Source organism: Drosophila ficusphila, unplaced genomic scaffold (assembly GCF_018152265.1).
Source record: "Drosophila ficusphila isolate 14025-0441.05 unplaced genomic scaffold, ASM1815226v1 contig_286, whole genome shotgun sequence".
NCBI lineage: Eukaryota > Metazoa > Arthropoda > Insecta > Diptera > Drosophilidae > Drosophila > Drosophila ficusphila.
In genome coordinates this window covers 2,870,408-2,895,493 of record NW_025064189.1, presented here as the reverse complement: position 1 = coordinate 2,895,493, position 25,086 = coordinate 2,870,408, and the positions used below count along the sequence as shown (strand labels likewise).

Here is a 25,086-nt window from a genome sequence, read left to right as displayed (position 1 = left end):
TTTAAAAATTATTTGCACTGTATTTAAATACGATTTAACTCGATAGCTAGGACAAATGTTTATATTGACGACGCGGAGGCGAACCGGGGAGGGCAGCCCGCTCGTTAAATAATATGAAACAGCTCAGTGGGCCATCAGATAGCTCCCGTCCCACGATTCGTCCGCTGGTGCCAGTGCCTCTGTGCGTTCCGTGGGTGTCCCTAAATTTATGTACATGGGTGGTACTTCTAAGAGATAAAATACTCGTTCGCCTAAACAATAACGGTGAGTTTGAGTGTCGGTAGGTAGGTGTAAGTAGAATACAATAGATCTGATCTGGCCTGCGGCTTCTGTGGCTTCTCCACTCCTGCGCTCCTACGAGTAGAAGGTCAGAACGCTCGTCTGGTTGCCGCGCACGAAGAGGAACGGCGGCATGTCCCTACTGAGGCTCTCCAGCCAGGCCATGTACAGTGGCGCCGAGACGATGTTCTTGCGGGGCATCGGCAGGGTCATCACCACCAAGTCTGACTTGGTCGACTGCTCCCGCAGGTACTCGCGCAGGCGGAGGTACCGGTTCGTCTTGTCCTGCACCGCCAGCAGGTCGTCGTCCGTTATGAGTGCTGAAAACAAAGTATGCAACAATTTAATTATAAATATTGGCAAACAAGAACGGAAGCTAGCTTCAGTCTGAGGTATCTCCTTTACTGCGTTGCAAACTTTACACTGAATTATAAATGTATGTATATAATTAATTATAATTCCCTCTGCATAACAATAAACTTTAACTCATATACCTACATATTTTCTAAATAGTTCAGAACTAGAACACGAACTAGATTTTTTTGGGAGAGATTGGTGCTTAAATTAATAGTTATGCTTGTACTCACCATCATCCTCATTGAGGGTCGCCCTGCTGCTGTTGCCGTTCTCGCCATCCTTTTCAGTGACCACAAAGTCCTTGATGAGCTCGTTGAAAAATTGCGTAGAAGACTCCAGTGGCTTCTTTGTGATGTCAGGAATCAACGTCAGATCCGAGTAGTCAATCCGAAACTTGGAGAGCAAACTGGCCATCGAGCGCTGTTCAAACTCCAGCTCCGCCTTCTTGTTAGCCAGAGCATAAACCCTGTAACGGAAAAATTTTGACAATAACGTAAAAAGTTAAACATTTCGCTTAAGGAAGTTTGTTTTCTGCGCAAAAAATGTATTTTGCTGCTGATGTTGTAGATTTTTGCAAAGCAGCTTGTCCATTCTATTTTAAACAGTTTTCTATTTCAGTTAAATTTACAATTTTTAAATTCATTTGAAATGAAATGCTTTAGGGCTTGACGATGCTCATGTTTAACAATTAGTGTGTAATGTGATTTTAAGATATTTTTGTAAATACCCACTCTTTTAAATAGCAATTTTCAACAAAACGCTAACAGCATGTTAATTATTTTTTGGTTGTTACCAAATCTGGATTACTTTGTTATATGAATATGGCATTCAAATTGACATTTCTTTTCTAATTAAAATGGCCATTACACTAACAATAACCCAATGTCTGGGCATCATGCTTTATAAATAAACAAAAAAAAACCAAAACAATAAAGAGAAACTTATATAAATTGACAGAATTTAAGGGAAATAAATGCAAAAATTTCCCTTGAGCACCTGTGACCTTGGCAATCAGCAGATCTGCTCTCAAAGGACGACCACATGGCTGAAAAATTCCCTCGTGGCAATGGTTTACCGTAAGTTCCTCGTCAGCCAGAAGGCCATCGATAAAGCAGATAAAGCAAAAATGGCGCGGTAATTCGCGATGTGCTCACCTCAATTTGCAGGATTGCCAGGTGCGTCGGGTGCTGATGATGTAGGGCAGCAGGAGTGTGAGGCCACCATCGTCGTAAAGCCACCAGACATCGATGACGGCGTGGCTGCGCTTCCTAGTGAATTGGGTAAGGTCCGCCAGGACCTCTTTGGGCAGCTCCGCGCCGCCAGGACCTTTGTACAGGGAGGCCGGGTCATCATGCTTCAGCTTCGATTTGCGCAGCGAATTGGTCTGCAATATGGAAAATCGGTAATCATCTGCCGCGCTAATTAAATGCAATTCACAATTACCACAAGATTGGCCGACTTGGCGTCCAAAGGATCTGGCATGCCGGAAACATCCTTCGACTGATTGCCCGCAATGAACGAAAGGTCACTCGTACTGGACGCTAAATTGGGAAGTCAAATATACACAATTTCAGAGAAAATAGCAAACAAGGCAAAGCGGAAAGCTACTGCGACATCATTTCATTCCGGACATGCACAGACAACAAGCAGTGCAGCAGCCCAACATTTTCCATTTCGCATTTTCCATTTCCCCGACTATACGCATTAAAAACAAACCAACAAACAGCAAACCCCTCGGGCCACGTGCTTTTTACCATGTGGGGCAGTCTAAATTTCCAAGGCAGCCGCCTTGCCACCCGAACGTTGTATGAATATCATTTAAAATTCAAATTTGCGAGCATTGCATTAATTTGAGGGCCGCATATTGCCGGAAAAAGGTTTTCTAGCCGCCCAGATGTCGAACCGCCGACGGGTTTTGGCTTGGGTTCGGGTTCGAAGGACCTAAAAGACCATTTGTTGTGGCCAGGACCTCCAATTGGGCCACGGATTGAGGTTAGTTTGACTGTTAAATGACGTTAATTTGCTGGAAAGTTTACGGCTTAATTGCGGAACAGCGCAACATGCAGCAGCTGACATGCGTGGTAGTAAAAATTGTGACCGGCTTTCGTTCGCAGCCCATTCGTATTCAGTATTCAGTATTTACCTACGCAGCCTACAACAACTTCACATTCCATTCAAGTACTCTAAGACACGCAATCTTAGCTTAGCTAAAACACAACTTCACCTGCACCTGGCCAAGATCGCATTCTCCGCAGGCTCTGCCTGAATCGCACTGCGGTTTGATTTTCCCGGGAGACACGAGATATTGATATAATTACCGAGAATATTTGGTTTGGTTTAGCTCACGGTATGTGACAATAACTTAGGGTGGACCTCTTTGTGTTCAGTAAAATTAAAGCTTAACATTTTACATAGTTTCATTTTTAAATGAAACATTTTTGGTAAGCCACTGTGGCGTATGAGTAATTTGTGTGCTGAAATGCTCCTAATTATACTATGACCTGATAATATTTATAATAGTTTCCATTATACGAAATACTTGTTATATATTGGTTTTTAAATAAATAAAAAACTTTTCGTTTGGAGCTTTTAAATTATACTGAAAGCAGGTCCACCCTAATGCTGACCTTTACCATTACGCCGAGCATGCTACTCACATTTGACTATCTTCAGGCTGTTCTGCTCGCTGTGGACCAACTGGTTGCGGTTTCGGTCCTCTACGTGATTGCAATTGTGGTGCAGAAGGTGCAATTGGGTGGGTGGTTAGACAGGTGCGGTTTTAGGGGTATAGAGACAGAGACATGCGGAATATAATCAGAATTAAGATTTGGTTATAAAGGCAGTTCCACGACTTCTAATCGGATTCCTGTTCCTCACCTTGCGACACATTTCGGCTCAGGGAGTCGATGCTGCCACCCAAACCATTTCGGGCACTGCTGTCCACGGCCTGCAAATCGCCGGAACTCTCGTTCGGCTGAAGGGTCCTGGGAACATCGGTGGCCGTCTTCCAACCATCCTGGGAGCCCAACACTTGCGAACAGTCCAGACCCTGGGGAACCCTCAAGATAGCCACCGAAAGATACATGTCCAGCGCCTTGTGCATCACATTGAAGTACTGATCGAGCTCCTTGTGATCGCAGGTCTGCCAGTCAGTCTTGTAGCCCATCAGGATAATGTTTGGCTTTAGTTTGCCAATTCCCGAGGCCTGCATCAAGGCCCTGGTGCCCGATTCGAAGTCCTCGCCATCCACCAAGGCATAGAAGCCCTTAACTCGGTGCTTCCGGAACCAATTGGCCGCCCTTTCCTGCAGATACGTTCTATACTTCTGGGAACTCGATCCCCGAAGGACATGACCACAAACGAGCAGGGATAAATTCTTGGTGAGCATATAGGCCAGGTCAACAAGAACAGGTCGAGTGTTTGGCAAACCGGAAAGAACCAGGATCTGCGGCCTGTAGTTCTTCACGTGCTCCTCCACATTGTTCAGCTGCTGCACCGACATCAAGGCGTTCTTGTACGTCTGAGCCTGGGTGGTGGAGCCCCAGTTGACATCCGGCTTCCGGTAGGCCACAATTAAGTACAGAGCCAGCACGGCGGCAAACGTGATGAGTGCCGTGGCCCACGAGATGAGGAACATGACGGCCACGCAGAGGATGGCGCCCAACAGACTCAGCCACATGTTGTAATACTGCAAGAAAGGTTGTTCCCATGTTAAATAGTCTTAACCTTAAGCTTAACAATAAAAATATAGTTGTTTTCTCACCTTAAAGGTCGGTCGCCAGCCCACCGGCTTGGCCAGACTCGCATGGAAGGTACTGAAGTTGATCAACATGTAGGCGGCCAGGAAAAAGTTCGAAATGAGCGGGGCAATCAGGTTCAGCTCGCCAATTAATATGAATCTAAAATCAAGTTAAGGTTATTAAGTTACCTTCTTTGTCAACGTTTAATAATATGGATTATTGATTTTGAAAGCAACAAAAAATATGAAAGCATTTTAGGTAATACAAAAGGTTGAATTTGCTGCTCTTGGTTATTTAAATGAAAGTAATTAAACTATTTGTAATCTGATTCAATATAATATAAAATTTAAAAAAAATAGGCTAATTTTTATAAAAAATTTTAATATGGGTTTTAATAAATAAAGTAAATTAATAAAAATTTTTTATGCTATAAAAATTTTTTATGCTATAAAAATGCAAGTATCAATAAAGGTAAGCCAGTTAAATTGATTAAATAGAATTTATTGTTTTAGGAATTTCACTATTACAATTTCAAAAGCTGTTATACAAATTTAATTGTTGCGTTAATTAGCTCTCTTTTTCTAACAACTTCTATTGTTAAAAGGCTTTACTTACGCGCAGGCGATGATGAAGGTTAGCACATATCCACGGACAGGCTCATTGTTCTTGCCGAAACCCTTGGCGAACCACACAATCTTCGGATACAGCTCATCCTTGCACAGAGCCTGCAATGTACGTAAATGTAAGTTAATCCAATTTCAATACTGTGTGCTCATTGTCCTACCTGGAAGACCTTCGGGGCGGAAACCAATGAAGCCAATGCGGAGGAGAGAGTGGCGGCGTAGCAGCCTGCGTAAATGAGAGGACCAAAGCCGGAAACCAACTCAATCACTTGGAAGGAGTTCTGCAGTCCATAATTGCATTCACCTGGGGAACAAGCCATGCTTAATTAATAATTTAAATTAATAGGCTTTGCAGAATATAATTACCAGGCTGGCAGTCGAGGAATGCAAAGGAGCCATTAACTATATCGGAGACATTACCGGTGGCATCACGAGCCACTGTAGCTCCGCATTGCAGGACCATTATCAAGTAGGTTCCGGTGGTGATGACAATGGCCAGAATTGTGCCCTTAGGAATGGACTTTGAGGGGTCCTAATAATGTGTGAATTTGTGCAAGGTGTTTAAAATAAACAAAACACAATGATAAACGACTGAATTTTTACAAAGGTTATAAAAACTAGTAAAGAAATTAATAGAATTATTAATAAATGAATTAGCATATGAAATCATAGCTTTTCTGTTTTTTAGGTCTTATACAGTTGATCTATGTTTAAAACAAGAAAAGTTCATAACAATATAACTCTATTCGATTTATAACTTTTTCGACCTTGTTTATTAGGTTTACCTTTAGATCTCCAGAGATATTAGCTCCCGCCAAAATTCCCGTTGCCGCGGGGAAGAAAATGGCAAATACTGAGAAGAAATCATGCTGAATGCCTCCCTTTTCCTGGCGATAGTCCGCAAATAAATTATTTTTGAACAACGTGGCTGTGGAAGGGAAAATTAATTTAACGAAAAAAATTCAATTTGAGCTGGCTGGCTCACCATTATAGCCCAGGAAGCCCTTGGCCAGTTCCACATCGCTTTTTGGTCCGATAAAGCTGCCGATGACAAAGTCAGCGATGGCCACCAGCAGGATGATGAGTAGTCCGATTTGCGCCTGGGTAATTAGGAAGGGGAAAGGACATTAAGTTCATAACTGATACTAGGGCCGCACATTACGTATACGCACCTTGGCCTCCCATTCCATGCCGACGACCACAATGATTAGGAGCAGCAGGATGGTGATACAACCTATGATTCGTACGTCCTGCACTCCTCCATCCACGATTTCCCAGCCGAAGGTCGTCATCATGGCCAACATGGATTCACAGAAGCCAACCACGTACATGGCACACGCGACCGCATTTGCGAGGGAGAAAATCAAACCAATGGAGCCGCCAAACTCCGGCCCCAGAGACCGGGATATCATGTAGTAGGTGCCACCTAGACGAGTGTGTCAAAACCACTTAGAGCCATTTAAAAGCGACCACATGGGGATGGGGATGGAGATGGAGTTGTGGACGTACCTCCTTTGATGACACCATTAGTGCTTATCGCCGACATCGACAAGGCCGTGATGGTCGTGACAGCCGTGGTTGTCAGTATTAATACGAATCCCTCGATGATGCCCGCCTGACCCACCACCCAGCTGAGGCGCAGGAAGAGCATCACGCCCCAGATGTTCAGCAGGCAGCGGACGAGCACACCTTTGATCCAGCCGAACTTCAGGACCCCGTTCATGATGCCCGACTCCGGGTCCTGATTACGCGTCAAGCTGTGCGTGTTCTGTGGGTGTTTACACAAGCAAAAATGTGTCTCAACATTGTGATATTACACTTTAAAAAATAATGACCTCTATATATTTTAGCACAGTTTTGTATATGTGTAGGTTAGAAATTTATCTAAAAGATTAAAAAAATAAATGGACTCTTTGGTATGAACCTTGTTTTTGGAATAATTGAATTTAATATTTAATAATTCATCATTAAAATTAATAATACATTTATGTTTTAAATTAATATTTATTCAAATATTTTTTTCAATAAAGGATAATAATTAATGAAAATAATTAAAAAAATATAAAATAATATACTGGTATAGATACTGTTTTTTCCAGTGTAAAAGTAGGCGTATAATACAAAGGGTAGAGGGTGGAAGAGAAAATTTCAATAAAGCTGTCTAGTGTTGATAAATGATTCGGCGAGCAACCTGAAGCGGCAGGTGGGGTTAATATCTATGTTTTCTTTGTTAATCGTGAGTCAGGAGGCGACATGGAAGTTTAAAGGGCCTTTTCCTTTGTCAAATGAAAGAAAGAAAAATGCCGCCGAAAATAGATGACTTCAGCAGACCACGAGAAATTCCGGCAAGCCGGCGCATTCCCGCAGTCAAGACCTTATTAATAGATTAATCATACGCCCCCGAGGACGCAACACCCGTTGAGCCAATTGAACCCGTGAACTTTGCGCTTTTAACGAGACCCCCTCTTAATTGCTTATTATTGTAAGATGTTCGAGTGACATTGAGAGAAGGAGAGCTCTCATCATAGTTATTCTTAATTAGCCACCAAGTTTCGGACGTCATTTCATCTCGTTTCCAGCAAAATGGATTGCCTCATGGACAAAAACTCTTATACTATATGTCATTGTGCAACGCATCGTTTGCTCTCGATGGACCTTCAACTGCAGCCCATGGCAATTTATTTTCCCATATTGACAGTCATTTGCTCAGCCAATTGTGAAACGAAAACATCAACAATTAGTCTGAAAAGTGTGGAAATCAATTAGTGCCAATTGGTGTCTTTACTCGAAGTAAAATGATAACTTTTCAGAGCGCCAGAGCTTAGAAGTCAAATGAAAAGCCAATGGACTTGTCAGATTTAACGGCGGCGTAGTCCAATTTAATCGCTTAAGTCTGCCGAAGTTGTCCCATTTTGGGGAATAAATTTAGAAAAGAGTGTGCGTCCCCAACCGCAGAATTGCATCTGACAAGCAATTTCCCAGGGATTTCCCCAGCCTGCAGTGCCAACGACCGGCCAATTTGACTCCCGGCTCCTGACTCCCGACTCCCGATGGCATTTGCAGTCACGCTCATGTGCCTGCGAAGAAAATGGAAAATGGCTTTTCGCACGAGCCGGGGTGACATTCACACCGCCAGAACTGACTGACTGCCGGGTTTTTTGGGTCATTTCGCGGGTTAACGGTATTGAATTTTTCCAAATTTTCGTGGCTGGCGTATAAGTATAAATTTACATTTGACTTTTACTGCGACTGCGACTGCGGCCGCGCCTGCAAATCGTTCAGCATGCGTATTTTTTATTTTATGGGACCATCGGAATTGTAATTTGTGGCCCTTGGGGGGTCCTGCGGTTCGTTTACGACCCTGGTGTTAATATTCATTTAGTTGACCCTATCCGGAGGAGCAGCCAAATTGAACTCACCTTGCCCGTCAGCGTCGCGTTGTGCAGCTCGTCGAGCGTTGGACGGTAGGCCGCCTGGATGGACATCATGTTGCGGTAGTTGTCCAAGCGAGGTAGTGCCTCTCGAGTGAAGTGCCTGCGGTTGAGAGTGGCGTTTCATTTGACAGGTTCACCAGAAAATGGGGGAGTACACAGAGAAAAATATCACAAATATTTTTCTTTAATAAGCAACTAATTTTCATCAAGAAACAAGCAATTAAGCGAATATGGGAATCACTTCCCTGCAATCTCTTCTTTTCTACCAAAAAAAATTTATAAAAACTTAATTTATACAAATATAATTTTGGATAAAAATAATTCCAGATGAAGAAATGTGTACAAATATATAAATAATTTTAAAACAATAAAATTCAAGCTAAATTTACTTTACATAAAATTTTAAATAGGTTAACTATTATAATAAGTATACAATATTTTTTATAAATCAAAGGCTTTTTTATCAAGAATTCGTGAGTACATATATTCTCTTATAAGATTTAATAGCTCTATAAATTTATTGTGAAAAAATCAAATAGCATGTTTTGCTTATTGTTCTCAGTGTTAAACGGGTAGGAGCAATGCAAACTGACCGGAAACTTTTACCATATTTTGTGTCGTACTCGTTGTCCAGGAGCTCCCGCTCCTCCTGCGAGTCGTTCGACTCGTCGGACTCCTCATTCTGGGGGTCCACCTGAAAGCGGGTTGTCGTCTGCAGATCCTTGAACCTCGACGGCTTATCCTTGTCGCGGAAACTGCTTTTGATGGATTGCCTGCGAAGCGGAAATAAACAAAAATAGGCTATTAGGATGCTCATTATTTTTAGGTCACATCGCCCACATCGACACCCACTCAGTTGCCTCTGGTTACCACTTTAATTGGGAGTTGAACAGAAGATTCGGATTACATTAAAAAAAAAAGGCCAATCTACTTGACACCCCCACTGAGCCAAGATTCAATTTTAAATCCACAGCCAATAACTTTCATTATCGGCCAATTCAGTTCAACGAAATTGAATTGAATTCATTTTCGATTTAGTTGGATCTAGCCCTCAAACAAAAACTTGCACTTTCTGATTGCCGCCCATTGTGTGTCGATTGTGTGGCCCCAGATGATTCCGGCCAGTTTGCCGAGGAACAGACCGAGGAGCAGACGGCCCCAGGACACGCCCACGCGCCTCGCAGGACATTCAACCCCGAGTCCCGCGCTTATCCGATAATGTGTTGCATGAGCGAGCGCCTGACATCCTGACACCCTGCTGGTTGCACCCGCTAATCGGGAGAAGACTGGAAACAAAGGAACCTTTGTTTCCCGAGGCATCAAATGCACACCGAATTTTATATAATTTTTTTATCAATGGCAAAACTAGTTAGATACAGGTTAGAAACATTTCTTAGAAAATTTAATATTCTTGTGAATAGAGATATACATACATTTTAGCTAGCATTGTTTAAACTCACTCAAAGCAATTGATAATACAGCGCAATAATATTCAATTTTGCCAATAAATGTACAAATAAAATGGTTGTAAAATGATTTCCTGCAATAAAGGCAGCATTTTTAAAGGCAACATAAAACTAATGACCCATACGCAATTTTTGTGAAGTTCATATTTGAAAATGGAATTTATTAATATCATGTATGGCAATTTTAGAGCTTCTAAATATTTATTGCAGTTGCACATGATTAAACAGATGCAAACGGAAGAAGTTTAAATTAAAAGTTTAACAATGAATTGTAGGAAATTTGTGAATACCGAACCTCTGAATAAAAAGGTATCCTGCATTCGTATTTGAAATCCAGGTTGCTCCTTTCAATTTAGCAAGCGTCTTTACGCAATGGCCTCAAGATATTTATATGATATATACTCCGTTGTCAGCAAAGCAATTTATGGGTGGCTTGTCTGCTCGGCTTTTCGAATTGCTTGGCAGCCGTGAACGTGAATCGCACTCGTAATGATGATCCAGTCGATTGTATGTCAATGGGATTGATTTAATTTGTGGGCCCCTCGGGGAAGGTGGGGAGGCGAGGAAAATTCAGGAATTAATTATCAATTTGGAGTGGCGAAGGCAGACGCTTAAAACTCAAGGAGGCCCTTGAGTAAGCTTATCATTAATTTATGCAGGAACTCGCTGCTCGATGGCTGCCTATTTGAGCCGATTAAAAGCCGTTTTTATATGAAACCGCTTTCCCCATAATCGAAATTCAGTTGCCTTGGTTTTTGCAGGATGTGGGGCCAATAAACGGAGCCATAATATTTTCATGAGCCTCATTATCATAACTTGGGTGGGACTGTGGCCACGGCGACATATCGAGGCGAACATTTTATAGTTGGCAGTAGAACAGACAAAGATGTCCTTGTCAATTCCCTGTCGACATTGCCAGGACTATGCAAATTGGCTGTCCACCGGCGATGGGGAACACAAGCGTAAATGATGGTTATTACTACGGTCTGTGATTGGTGGCATTGTTTGATTTCTCCAGGCGAGTTTTTGTGTTTGCGCTCAACCTTTTGCAGTCGACTATTGAACCTGCCTCAGGTCGGCAAACTTTGCCTTTCCGATAAAAGCGACTTTTCCGATGCGTGGGTTATTCCACTGGCCGTGGAATCCGCCCGAGTTTAATCATTTTTGAATGATTGCACTCCAAACTGATGGACTGAAAATTACAAGTGCAGCCAATGTGCCGTGAATGATTAACTGGCATCTCGTTCTGCCTGGTATTTTGGCATTCAACAACCCAGTTGATTGGGTTCCCATATCAATCTCATCTGCATTTCGCCCATATTCCTTCTAAACGATGTTCAAGTTGGCCCCCGCTAACTGGCTAATTCATTCGGAAGCCCATCCTGCCGTAGCGATAATTCTCGAGGTGCTTTTCGGGGCATTCCGGCTCCTTTGTGAGCGGATGGCACAAGGGCGGAATGTTAACGCCATAATTAAGCAGGGACAAAATACAGGAGGCGACAAAAGCAATCCTTGTTTGATGAAACACTAAACAATTACCAGAAAATGAAAAATTCAAGAAATTTCCATTCCTTGCTACAATAGACAAAGGAAAAGGTCGCCTAGGACGGAACCCTGGAAACCGCAGCCGTTTTAACCCAGAAGGCACTTGTGAAAATTTTCGAATTCGTGAAAATTTGCTTAAATTGAATTTAAGGTTGGGCTTTCATCTGCTGAAAAAACATTTGAATTTAATTATCTGATGGAGAAAGCACCAGTTTACAAAGTCTTTAATATAGGTATTGTTGAGAAAAGCTCATTTACCTATCAATGACGTATTTTGCACAAGTCTCAGAAAAGTATAGAAATAAGTATTGATCTACAAGTTCTTAAGGTTATATTGTGACCCAAAAAAAAAAATTGTATTATCTAAAACCCAATTAAACCATATAACAATTATTGATTCAAATAAGCTGTCTGATAAAACACTTGCACATTTCGTAAAATATTATATATGAAATCATTTTTCCACTCAAATTTTAGGAAAATGTTTTAAGATTTCTTTCACTCATTTTTTGCGAGTGCTGGCTCCCCTTGGCATTTGACCCCTGACCTCCCTGAACTCACCTCTGCTGCCTCGGCTGGTGTTGGTTGAGCATTTGTGTCGCATCAAATGTGTCGTCCTCGAGCAGCTCGCCCTCGGCGTTTGTGAGTCGGCGGTATACCTCGTGCGGTCCATCGTCCTCCGCTCCTGCCCCTCCGCCTCTCCCTCCTCCTCCTCCTCCTCCTGCTGTTCCTGTTCCCACTCCAGATCCCGAGCCTGGGAGGTCCTGGGCCTGTGACTTGCGACTGCTGCCGTTCACCGGGTTCACTTGGAACCTGTTCGGCGGCCGGTCGGCGGCGGAGCCCAACTCGAAGGATATTGTGTCGGACATTTGGGGCTGTGTTTGCTTGACGCGTGTTTTTCGGGGTCCTCGCCCCAGGAAGAATTCGCCGAGTGCCTTTGCGGTTTCCGTGTGCGGGTCGGAACTTTTCGGAGCCTTTTCAATCTACGACGACCCATCCACTGTGGCTAATTGTGTATACGGCTGCTCCTGCGTCGGTCTGTGGGCAAAGCAAAATCAGGACATCCGTTACTGGCAGTTAAAGTGGCAGTCGCCCAGCACTTAAAGCTATCTGCAAAGAGAAGCAAAAAAAAAATACTCATAAATCAAGTTGGAGAAGTGAAATCCCATCAAAAAGATCCGAATTTGCTGAATCGGTGAGTGTGGCAAAAGCGAAAAGGTTTTTTCTAATGAAAACACACTCGATTATGCAGTGGGACGTTTGTGTTTTGGTCTGTCGACCCATGCATACACAATTAAACATAGTTTTGTAATCCCAGTCGGCGTGTCCTTTTTTTTTTTGCTTGTTGTTGTTGAGTTGTTGGAAGGACACCGAAATGAAAACATTTTCTTGTTATCACAGACTAAGAAAATACAAAAGCAGGCGTGTTTCTCAAGTTGTCTGAAGTTTGTTCGTCTGCCTTCACCAGATGACGGGAATCCCACAACCCTTTTCGTGGTCATTTAGAAAAAACAGCTCGTTGGTATTTTTCCACATCGATGTTTGAATGTCCTGCCATTGTCAATATGTACACAGAGTTTATCACTTGAAAGCGTAAACAAACAATTTAAATTTGGCATTCAACACAATTACTTTCATATCGAAAAGTTTCTGGAAATCAATTCAATTTCATTTGTTTTTCAACTAAGCAGTGTGTTTTGTTTTATCTGTCTGATTCGTAAGAAAAAAGAAGCTCACATAGAAAATTTAATAACGAACCTTTAAGGATATTACTGGTTACTTAAAAAAAAGAAACAAATAGACATCAAATTGAATTTCTTGAAACTAAATAAAGAAAACGGAATTTTGAACAAGGTACATGAATAGAAAAACACTTTTGACTGTCAGAAAAAAGCAAAAGTTTTACATTACAATATTTGATTAAGGTATTCATATATCACCGACTATCAAATTCCCCCCTTTCAATCAAACATTTTTGGTTGAATGGAGTTCAAAGTTCAACAGCAAAGAAATCGCGAATGTTATCTGTATCCGATACATATATATTAATTTTCGACAACCTGAGTGTCACATTTTGGTGACGAAATCCGATAAAGCCGCGCTGGCATTCCCGTGAGGTAATAAAAGACCTCTACTCGAAACGATTAAGGCAATTTTGTATGCAGCGGGTGCCGCCCGACTAAAAATAGCCCGAACTCAAATTGATGCAAATTAATCATGATTAGTCGGCCGATGTGAATGCCAGGTGAATGAATGGTACATGAATGGGAAATGGCAACAAAAAATGAAGAAATGAAGAAATGGAGAAAGGGGAAAGCGAAGAGCGAAAAGCGGAAGCGGAAGTGACAAAGAAGTTGCGTGAACCGTCGACAATTTGTCACAGTTTTTCCACGACAGCTGGCCAGCATGTGGCGTTTATAGGTCAAGTTGAGTGCGACAAGTGCGAAAGGCAAACAAAGGCGGTGAATCGGACAATTTGCATAACAAAACGCCCAATAGCATAATGGGAAAACTCAAACAGAAGCGCGGAAAGAGACCGAGATAAACTGACGAGAAAGGGATTTGCAAAACACTGGCTAATTACGCCAATTACGACATTTTTACACAAATTGTGGGAACTTTGCCCAGCTGAAGGCAGCGTAGAATTTGCACGAATTTATTGCCGCAATTAAGATCTTAATTCGATGAACCCGCTCCCTGTCGCAAGTGGCCGGCGAACAGATGTCAGATGCCAGTTGACAGGCATCCTGGGCAGGTGCAGCGAAACTTCTGGCCGGCTTATCAGCGTGGGACAAAAAGCCTAACCCGTTGACCTTTAACCCCCAGTGAACAACACAGCAGAAAGTGCTGAGCAAAAAACTTCCCAGGCGCCAGCTGGCAATAGACAGACAGAGCAAATAAGTCGTGGTTGCCTCCTGGCAAAATTCACGGAAGGAAACATTATAGTTTTAATAAAAAAAAAAGAGTAATTAATCTGGAATATAAAAACAGCTAATAAAATATTAAAAGCAAGGAAAAAACTTTGGGTTGTTTGTAGCACATCATATTTTTTTTATGCTAAGGGTATGTTAAAAAGGATCTTAAAGCAATAAAAGATGTTCTTAAATTTATCCAAAACGCTTTCAATTTAATTTTAAGCAGTAGTCAAACTTAAGAATGATTTACTTCCTAAAATAATATTTTTCTTCCCATTTTAGTTTATGGGAAAAATGAATGATTTATGGCATAAAATAATATTATCTTTGTTGTTTACCGTTCAACTACTCCCAGTTGAGTGTTTACCAAGATGTTTTCTCTAGGTGTCAAGTTAGGACCTCTTTCCAACGACATTTGCCTGATTTATGGCCCCATCTTTGATTAATTGGCCATTTGTGGGGTTGGGTGTTTGCCAAGCTACCGAAAATTAAGCATTTAGCAAGCCATTCTTTCTTTCAAGGCATAAATTCCCTGACAAAAATGGTAAAGCGTTGGGTGCCGTAAAAAACGTATCAGAATAATAATTGTTGACAGTGCCACCGCCGAGATTGGGGACCCAATTGTGATTGTTCCCGCTTGTCGGGATTTTTATTTGAAGCTCTGCCCCGCACTGTGCCTTTCATTACTCAATTCCACGCCCATTCGCAATTCAATTGCCACAATAAAATACGATTTTTTACAGCGCCGCTGGTATTTGGCAACAATTGCATATAAAGCTTGTTCTACGCCCAGGGCAATACAACCGAATTAAATGCTTACATTTAATGGTTCAAAGGGATACAATGGTCCCACCCGCGGAGTTTCCAACTCTTTGGCGGTATCAGCTGAAAAGTTGAAAGGATATAACTTTGCAGACAAAAAAAAAGAACAAAGCAAAACGTTAAAGGTAAATAAGTGCATAGCGAATAAAAGCGAGTTACATTTTGAAGGGAACATTTATTAGGGATGGTCAGAGGTCATCAAATTGCAAGTGGCCGGGAATTTTATGACACGACCTCAATTACAAGATGCTCGAAGCGGCAAAAAGCAATGGCCATAAAACTCCTACTGGTCAGCAACTAAGAAGGACCTAATGACAGGACATCACATGTCACGTGCTGCTCTCTATTGCCCGATATTGATATCAATCGTTTTTATGTGCCCCGGTCACAATCCCAAGCGGCAATCAGTGATGTGGCACGCGCAGAAAACGCAGAAAAAAACAAAACTTTCGACCGCCCAGCTGACTGATATCGGTTCATCAGCGGCTGACAGGAGGTCATCGGGCCAGACGCACAAGCTCTATATGTTTGTATCTCACAGATGGGCATCAAAGCGGATTAACAAACCAAGACCCCAAGAAATGGAAACGGAAGTTGGGGAAAAGCGGAAAAGCCGGAGCAACAAAGTGTCAAAAGCACACACACAGCACAAGTTGAGCAAGTCAAGCGTGCTGATCCGCATTGTATTACATTATTCTACGCCCACCGAAAAACGGGCCAAATAAACTACCAACTAGCCAGCGAGGAAAAAGCAGAACAAGAAAACTAAGTGGGAAAAAAAAAAGGAAAATGCGGAAAAAATGCAAAGCAGCTGGGGGAAGAATGGATGCCACCGTGGACACATGGACCCAAAGGACGGATGCTCGGATGCTTTCGCTTTCAGTCAAAAAATGCAAACTGTTTGGTAATAAACAAGAATGGAAGTCATTTTGGCAATCGGGCTAATTCCTGTTGGCCCACATTTCGTGTCGGCCCAAAGGGTTGCCGGGAAATTCGCCTCCAGCGTCAACCGCTTAAGCGATTAAGGAACTCTGCGACTGCGACTGCCACTGACAGGCATTAAAGCGTTAACGTCCATGTTGTCAGTCCTGAGAAATGACGCAACATTCCTCATTCCTTGTTCCGCCCACAGGTCCTTGCATCCACATCCACGCTCAGTTTAATGGCGTCTCTGGGAAAAAATAGCGTCCTTGGCTTGAACCGTATACTATGTTGACATAAATCCTTTCGAGGAGAGATTCCCCGGATTCGTGTAAGTAAACAAAGCTCATTCCATATTAAGCACTGGCTTTCGTTTTCATTGAAGGCATTAAGAGTCAGTACGTTTAAGTCAGTTTTTCAAGATAAACTTTAACATTTAAAGCAGATACATAGGTATATGTTCGGAAGCTTAATTTTATCATATTTTCACTTTAATAATAATTAAAGTCTGCCAGTTTATTTGCAAGAAAATAAATACAGAACAAACGAAAAGCATGTCATTTAATTGTATTGCATTTCTGTTCTATCAATTTTGTGTAGTCATTAAACTTCAATTTTATTCGGCAATGCATACTTTTAATGAAAATGAATCATTTAAATGAGTCATTAAATGCGTGCGCGTTATAAACTTGACCTAATTCCATCAAGAGCCGCTTGCCATAAACAAAAAGCAATCGAAATCGTTTGGACTTGAAATTATTTGGCAAGTGCACAGAGAACAGAATTACCTGTGCTACGTAAAAACTATTTAAAAAGTATGAAGCAAGTTAACAATCCTTTTAAACTTTGTATTAATTAATAATTTATGTTTTTGCATGGTACAGATTTGTTTCAACGTCATATTTTTTATATTTACGCCATTCACTTGTAAGTTTGGTTTTTAAATTCTCACAGTTTTTAAATGCAAAAACTCAAGTGCATTGAAACAATTCTGAAACTAGTTAAATAACTTTGCTTCGCGATTTCTACTCATTTTCCTTGAAAAAGAACTTTTTAATGGGGGTTTGCTTAGTGTTCCACCTGAAATATTGCTGCGCTGAAGTTGAATTTTTTTTGCCAGAAAGTCTGCGAAACTAGGTTAAGCCAAAATCAGTTTACCTCCCAAGCGGTTTGGAGTTTGTGATTGGACAAATGTCTCCGACGTTGCCAAGACCACTCGACTAAGTTGTTCCACTCAGTGAACTCAAGTTATTATTGTGACGCGTACAAATAAATAAATAGGCAAACAACAAGTGGCAGAGTGAAATGCTTTAAATAAATAGAATAACAGAAGCAGTCGACTGTTCCACAATAAGTTTTTCTGCTCCAGAAAAGCGTGAAACAATAAAACATAACAAGTTTTGTGGGACACCGGGGATTGACCTCTGCCAATTCAGAAAAACGAAAAACGAGATCTGGGATCCAGAAGAAGTTTGCCTGTTGTGCGGCACACTTGCTTATTTATATCATATGGTTTTTCGGTTATAAATTTCAAATGAAAATAACCATAAATAATATTTCGCGGGCTTTTATGCTGCCAACAGAAACCCGTGGGCCGGACTATACTCGTAAGTGGGTTCGAGTTCCGAGGGTCTTGGGTTTTTCTGGGGACAGCCGACGAGTTTTTATGATTTAAAGTCGTAAAGAGCGGGGAGCCGGCAAGTATTTACGACTCGGAAATGGAAATATCATGCCGTTTGGTAAGTACCCAGCTGACTTTGGACCCACGAAAAAATGGGAAGGGCTCTCCTTCTCTCGAGTGAGTCCACTGTTTTTATTCCGCCTCATTTGCGGTGGCATAAATTAAGTGCAAAAGCCCACACAGTGGCAAGAGCAAACAGGGGACAAATCACACGCCAGGCACAGAAAACAAAAGCTGCCGAATCGAAGGAAAGGTTAATAAAAATATATTGCAATTGCCACCGGTTTGGGCTATATTCATACCTCCACTCGACTGTGTGTGCTCTTCAGAAAGAAAAATTACTTATGGCAAAGCAAAGACTCTTGATGAACACTTTTTGCGATTCGCAGAAAAGGAGAGCTTTAACAAGGCCTGATTGGAATTTCAAGGCAGTCGGTCGTAAAAAACCTGCACGAAGGAGGCGCTGACTAATCCGAGAAACTAAAGTTCCAGGAAAAGTTCGAGGCAATCGATTACGTCCGTTTGCAATAGCAATCAAGCTTTAAGAGACGCTCATTTACTTTGTTTCCCCGAAGGTCATTGAATTACTTTATCTCAAATCTTCTTCATTGTTAGCCCTTTAAATTAAAAGCAATAAGTTGAATGCAAAAACAATGTAACATGATATATAATTATCTAGATAATTACTTAAAGAAAATTTTAACCGGGTGTGTACAAATTAAACACAGTTTATGCTTATAAACAAACCTTTTACAAAATCTGCTTAATTACCTATTTAATGTAATAAATTCATCAGAGAAATACCTCGACCTTATCAGCTTATAATAATTTATTCACATTTGCAAAACAAAAAACATTCAGAATATATTATATCACTTTCATTCAGTGCGAAGCCCACAACCTGAATTGTTTAACTAGCAAAAATGTGTGTGTTCTGTTGAGCCAGCAAAACGATCCGGGATGGCGGTCCAAAATCGTGCTGATTGCTCAGTTTGTTTGCCAGCAACATATTAAAGTGAGCACCTGCTACAGAGCTATATATGCTATAGTACAGACCTAGGCGAAATGGTAAAGCTGGATCGTAAAGCCGAGCGGCGTCTCATATGAATATTGTCGCCTTAACCGCCGCTTAATGACTCTCCGGCCAGAGTGTGCAATAAAAATGGATATGGGTCATGTGGCATGTGCCAGTGACTGGTGACTACCTTTAAGTTGTGTCAATTGCTGGCAAGTAGCCAGTGCATCATGTGACAGCCAGCGAAAAGCAGTCAAAGCCATGTTCAATACTAAAACTGCAAAGAATGCATGTTAGCATTTCATCACTTTGCATTTTGCGATTGCATTTTTGCGTTTGAGCACGTACTCAAAGGATTTAAGTTCCACTTCCAGTTTATGTTTGTATTTACGGGGAAATAGTTTACCCGAACTAGGAATTTAATTAGCCACAAATTAGCAGCATGTGAGATGTTCGGAGATTGCCAAATAATCCCAATGTAAGGCCGGGAATTACGCAACTATTTAATGCGAACTAACACCTTGCGGCAATTGCCAATTTGAGCTTAACGCAGAACTTTGATTCAGTGCTCCGCGAAATCACGATTTCGGTGTGCGTCCCTAGGTCATTTGCACGTTCTGACTATTTACATTGATTGGATACTGAATCCCTGGGCAACATAACTTCGGTTGCCAATTAGCAAATTCTAAGTCTTCTAATCAGCAACTTGCGGCCCTGCTAAACCCGTCCAAGTTTCAGGTTTGCTATGCAAATCAAAACCAGCAAACACTAACTTAGTCATATGCGGGTGAAATAAAATACTGATTGCTGGCAGGTGAGTTCTTCATAATTCCAAGCAACTAGCATTTAAAGTTAAATTCACTCAGCCACAAAATGTTGAGAAGTTCCAGGAACACTTATTCCTGTGTGGACTTAAAGTTAAGTCTGGGAAATCCCTAGAAAATGGGCAAGGGATAAGTTGATATAATCCACATAATTTCACAGGTCATTGCACGGATTGTTACAACCGGCGTCAGGATGATTCAGTCTGTTTTCAAACAACTATTCAGCACTCGTTATGGGGCATCTCCCCCCATTGTTCTATATATATATATAGTCAAATATATACGTATAAGTGGGAACAAAGCAAAATATGATAAATACGAACCCGACACAGACATGTGAAATTTCAAGTTTGTGGCCCTAAAAAACCAATAAGAATGCCAAAGCAAAGCGGAGAACCGAAAACCGTTTACCTGGGCAATTGGCCATGGTTTTGTGTTCTGGCCAAACCAAACCAAACGTTTGTTTCCGACATTCGGGCCAGAGAATTTAAATTTTTCGGATGGGCCTCCCAATTCTAACCCATTTAGTGGTCATCAGGCAACATCAAAGCCAACTGGCTCTAATCTGAAATGGTTAAATGCTAATGCACAGTGGGTATTTCTGGATTGAAAGGGCGCGGTGGTTAATTCGAATTATACGCGTATTCAATTTATGAATTCTTCGGATGGAAGACGGTGAACGGGAGCAACGTCACATCAGTTTTATTAGCGGATTTCTTACGCAAAAGAATCTCGCTGGACACTCGACACACGCCCACGCAATTGAAATCGCTATCTCGGCAGGAATCACTCGGTCAATTGCCATAAATCTTGATTAAACGTGGAAAGACAAAAGGCGAAAAGGTGAAAATTGTCAACGCCGACCGACGACTGCACCGAAACTCGGCATTTTTGTGACTTGGCGCTGCTTTTTGCATAATTTCCAGCCGTACCCTGGGCACTCACATGAGCCCATTCTCATTCTTGTTCTCCAGCCCGTTCCCATTCACATTTCCATTCCCGTTTCCGCTGTGGGCAGCAATTCCTCAATGCATCATCAAGAGAAATTATAAAAGTCTTCTTAGACACACGAGAATGTCAGAAAGAACGAACTTGAGGAGACAATTTTTGCAAATCACTAAATATGCACTCTAAACAAAATTAATTTGTAGATAATTTTAATAATAAATTACGTTTTTTTACAACTTTCAAATACATAATTTAGGGGATAATAAATGAGTTTTTTATCTCCCAATAAGCCAAAGCATATTTCACCACCATAACACACTCATCACTTTGGAATTCGTATTTTTTTAACTAAGCGCTCATATTTTTCATTGATAAATGACTTTGTATCATGGGTTTTTTTCGGCAATCAGCAACGTTTATAATTTGAATCTATATCTTAAAATTATTTTCTTAGAAGTGTTCCTTTCTGCTAAATTTATTACCTTTCAAATTATTTACAAAATTTAAATTTTATAAACCAGACCCCTGTTTAATTTATTCAAGCAATATTATCTAGAACAGCTATAAACTATCACAGAAAAAATATATTTTCCTTTCTTTTTTTATTCAACAATCCAATTTTATCTGCAATTTAATATAGCCAAAATTAGGGTTTAAGTGCAAGCTTTAATTATTTTTGAACCTTTTTTTGGAGGTTAAGAATCTTTTCTTAGTGTACCCCTAGTCCAGTCACCAAATGGCATCCGTGCAGTTTTCCGTGGAGCGTCTAACCCGTGCACTCGGTCGCTTTGTCAAGGTTCGCAAGGTCAATGATTTATTAGTTTATTTGTTCGCCAACGCGTTGCGTTCTGTTGTGATCTCCGGTTCGTTGTCTGGCTTTCTCCGTATTTTTTGTGACATTCGGTGCGCCTATTGTCTGTGGCTGCTGGCCAGCGGTGTCATTTCCGCTTTTTTTCCCGTCAGATTTGGATTTTTTTGAAGTGCGATTGCGGGAAAAATATGAAAACAGCGGGCAGCGGGAATTCTGGCTTTTTAAGCAAATTTAAACAGCTTTTTTTTAGTTTACTTTTACTCAAATTTTAGAGATGTTTAAATTGAATTTAACGGCTTAAATTTTAAAAATGTATTTCTATCGACAAAAAAATGGATATTTACTTGTATCGAGAAAGTTTCACCAAAAGATCGCACCTAAATTGAAGCGTCTTCCATTACTAACTTTGTGAAATTCTCGTGCGCTGAAAGATATTGACGATGCCAAAGTAAGCCTACAAGCAAAAAGTCAGAGATGCCTGGCTACAGAGCACGGAGTTTAAAGAGTGGATGAGGAAGGATCCTACAAACCTTACGCGAATGTTTTGCAGCTATTGTAAGTGCAGCATAACTGCAAAATTTAGCGACTTACGAGCACATGCTGCTACAAAAAAGCACAGCATTGCTATGGAGGGATTTGTGCAAAAAAATAAAATACATTTTGCTAAAACGCCAACACTGAGCAGGAGGTAGCGCTTTGCATATTTGTTGCTCAGCAGAGTTTTTATCCGATTACCGATTACCGATGATATTGACGAAATCTTAAACGTACTTTAATACCTAGTTTTCGTACTTTCATGTATATTATATTATATTTATTAATGAAAAACATACAGCATATTGCTTTATAAAAATCAGCTTTTTTCTTAACTTTTTTTTTCTGGTAATCCGCTTTTTTTAGCTTTTTTTTTTCGTTAATCCAGCTTTTTTTGCTCAGAAAAAAATGACACCACTGCTGCTGGCTGACAGCCAAAGCTCTTGGATCAGCCAGCTTTGGCTTTAGCGCCAGTTGAGCCACAAAAGCGGCGACCCCGCCGCACCCACAGCCCACAGTTCCAGTCGGTCGAGAGTCATTACGAGGAGAGGTGACAATTTGAGTTGCATTTCCATTAGTCGGGCTGTGTCAATGGCTTGGCAAATGGACAAGTTAATCGAGGCATGTGCTCGGTTCGCCCATATGCGCTCCGACAGCGACCAGCTGAGCTGAGCCCCGCGGAATCCAGTTCGGTTTCTATGTACACTCGGCTTATATAGGCCACGACCTTCAAATGCAACCCCATAAGAGTTTCAATCAATATGGTTCGGGGTTTCGGGGTGGCAGGAGCGGCAGGAGTAACAGGAGTGCAACCCCAGGTCCTGGATTCCTGTTGCCAGGCGCAATTTTAAGTCACTTATGCAGCTGCATTTTGGTTCTAAGGGTTTTTTCTTTTTTTCACAGGTTCAAAAGTTAGGCAAGTCTGTTGGTATTGTTTTACACATCAAACAAATATTTAATCTTTTCAAAGTTTGTCTATAAAAATTGGGAATCCCTCTAAAAACTAATAAAAGAACCCTAATTCTAGGATTTATGCTGCCGAGCACGTTTTTATTGATTGACCAGCAAAATGAAATTTTGTTTGCTAAGAATATCAAATTTCCAAGGTTTTGCATTTTGTTTAAAAATGGATTTTCGTAGGTGTAGGGTTTCAACTAACCAGATTTAAGAATAGAATATTTTAATCTTAGTTTGAAGTTTACATATTTATGTAAAGAGCTATTTAATAAATTGGCTTTGTTTTGTAAAAATTTTGAGAGCCGCAATTTATGGGACAGCTTAATTTTTCTTTATTTGTGCGCCTTTATTTGTTCTTTATTTTTTTATTTTCACTCTGATATGCACACTTTTGAAAAGCAATTTTTAATGTACTTCCTCTTCATAAAATTGAAATAGGCTTCAATAGGCACTCAATAGCAAACAATGTTTGTACTTGAAATGCCAAACAAATTATAAACTATTTATTAAGTACTTAAAGCAGTTTACCATTACGAACAGGTTTTTACAGGCGGAATGCTAACAAATTAATTTATTACACAAAACACTGAATTTCTCTTTTTTTTTAAAGTAATTTTTTATCATTATATTTAGTGCTGATTATAACCTCAACATAATGATTATTTGCTTACTGACACTTAACAAAAAAGTTCATTAAATAATATCTAGCTCACGAGAAATGGATAAGAATCCCAGGCGATTTGTTGTGATTTAATATAACAAAAACAAAAACCAAAACCACTGACTGTTGTTGAAAAGCCAATTCTAGTGGCAAAGTTATTCAAACTTATGTACGTACAACCAGATATGCGAATGCACCTCATCAAATGACAACTAACCGCAATCCTAGCTGGATGATTATATTCCAGATTGTCGTCACAGAATTTCAGAAAGGCAGACGACTGCACCGATGAATTATTCCTCTATTTAGTGTCACAAATATATGGAGATGAACGAGAGCACTTGCCGAAGATAGATGAGACCGGACCCGGAAAACTGGTAATGGCTTTCAAGTCCAAGTGCATGGCAATCACTTACAGCGATATAAAAATAAAATGGGCCTGCTTGTGCTTTTGCGAGTGGAGGAAATCTCGGAAAAGCGGTTTTATCTGCCAGCTGACCAGTCTGAATCACGTTCCACGAAATTTGTATAAACAAATGATAAAAATGGGGAGGCGATTGGAAGAGCGGGTGCTCGAAGATTTTGGATTAAAAGCTTTCATAATTAAATTCTCTGCGGGTGGAGAGATGAGGTTTATTGAATTACTGCTGGACGCATAGACAAAAAAGAAACAACATTCGCACTCCGGGCGATAAACAAAGCCAACACAGCTGGCCAAAAAAGCCACAGCCAGTATGTACATAAATTTAAAAAGTATATTTACCGCTCTGCAAACTCACCGAAACACAAAAAATTAATATCCAACTGGCAGGTAATTTATAAATTTGGTTGTGCTTCACCCTGTGAGCGTTGAAACGCCAGTAATTTATGCACTTTTTCACTAAAAACTCACACTCGTACTATTGGGTAAATATTTAACCGCGCCAGCGAAATTCGAAATCGGAAAACGAAAACGAAAACGAAGTAATTATTGTATTATCAGCGCTGCGACGGAACCCATGAACTGTAGGCGAGTACTTGAGATTCGTGTGAATTCCAATACGACCACAAGGCCTACTTAAAATTCCCAAAAAGTACTTTACTTTAACACCGTCACTACAAATTGGCTTGGCTCGGCAACACTCTGCAATTACAATTGCAATTCAATTCGGTTTCGATGTTCCGCTTTCTTGCACTGCAAAACGCTCTTCTTCCGCGATAATTAATTGCGTTCCAGTAGGATGAGCAGCCTAGGATGGGTTTCCTAGGTGGGGCAGATACACGACGAACCGTGCTTTCGTATCTCCCGGATACTTGTATATATTCTTTTGTATCTTCAAAAACACTTGAGCACTTGCGCCTAAAGGGGCCTGTTTCGAAAATAAATATCCAGCACCGAAAATAAACGAATCCAGAGACGGCGCATAGTGTTGTTTACCTCTTCGATAGCTGGGTGTTTTATTTGGTTTTGTGGACACAAACGTGGCAGCAGAACGGATTCCCGATTTCTATTCCCGGTGGGAGCTATCCACAACGTGAAGAGAGTCGACGAATGACTGAGGCAAACTCGCGCC

At 40.9% G+C, this 25,086-nt stretch overlaps 1 protein-coding gene across 5 annotated transcripts; it reads right to left on the bottom strand.

The window, feature by feature from the left end:
* Window positions 1–25,086, bottom strand: LOC108089473 (bumetanide-sensitive sodium-(potassium)-chloride cotransporter). 5 transcript variants are annotated; one of them, XM_017187730.2, is made up of 19 exons: window positions 24,951–25,086; window positions 12,006–12,554; window positions 9,027–9,206; window positions 8,419–8,533; window positions 6,509–6,767; window positions 6,172–6,425; window positions 5,985–6,099; window positions 5,785–5,927; window positions 5,366–5,531; window positions 5,161–5,303; window positions 4,992–5,101; window positions 4,400–4,535; window positions 3,514–4,324; window positions 3,294–3,353; window positions 2,861–2,908; window positions 2,080–2,177; window positions 1,791–2,020; window positions 867–1,102; window positions 1–599 (listed from the first exon to the last, which is right to left on the bottom strand). In XM_017187730.2, exons 2-19 carry the CDS (start codon window positions 12,311–12,313, stop codon window positions 355–357), a joined length of 3,657 nt encoding a protein of 1,218 aa, XP_017043219.1. In that variant the 5' UTR covers window positions 12,314–12,554; window positions 24,951–25,086; the 3' UTR covers window positions 1–354. The 5 variants fall into 5 exon arrangements, with proteins under 5 accessions (XP_017043219.1, XP_017043220.1, XP_017043221.1 ...); XM_017187731.2 differs by having other exon boundaries at window positions 12,006–12,482; XM_017187732.2 differs by lacking the exon at window positions 24,951–25,086 and adding an exon at window positions 24,313–24,883.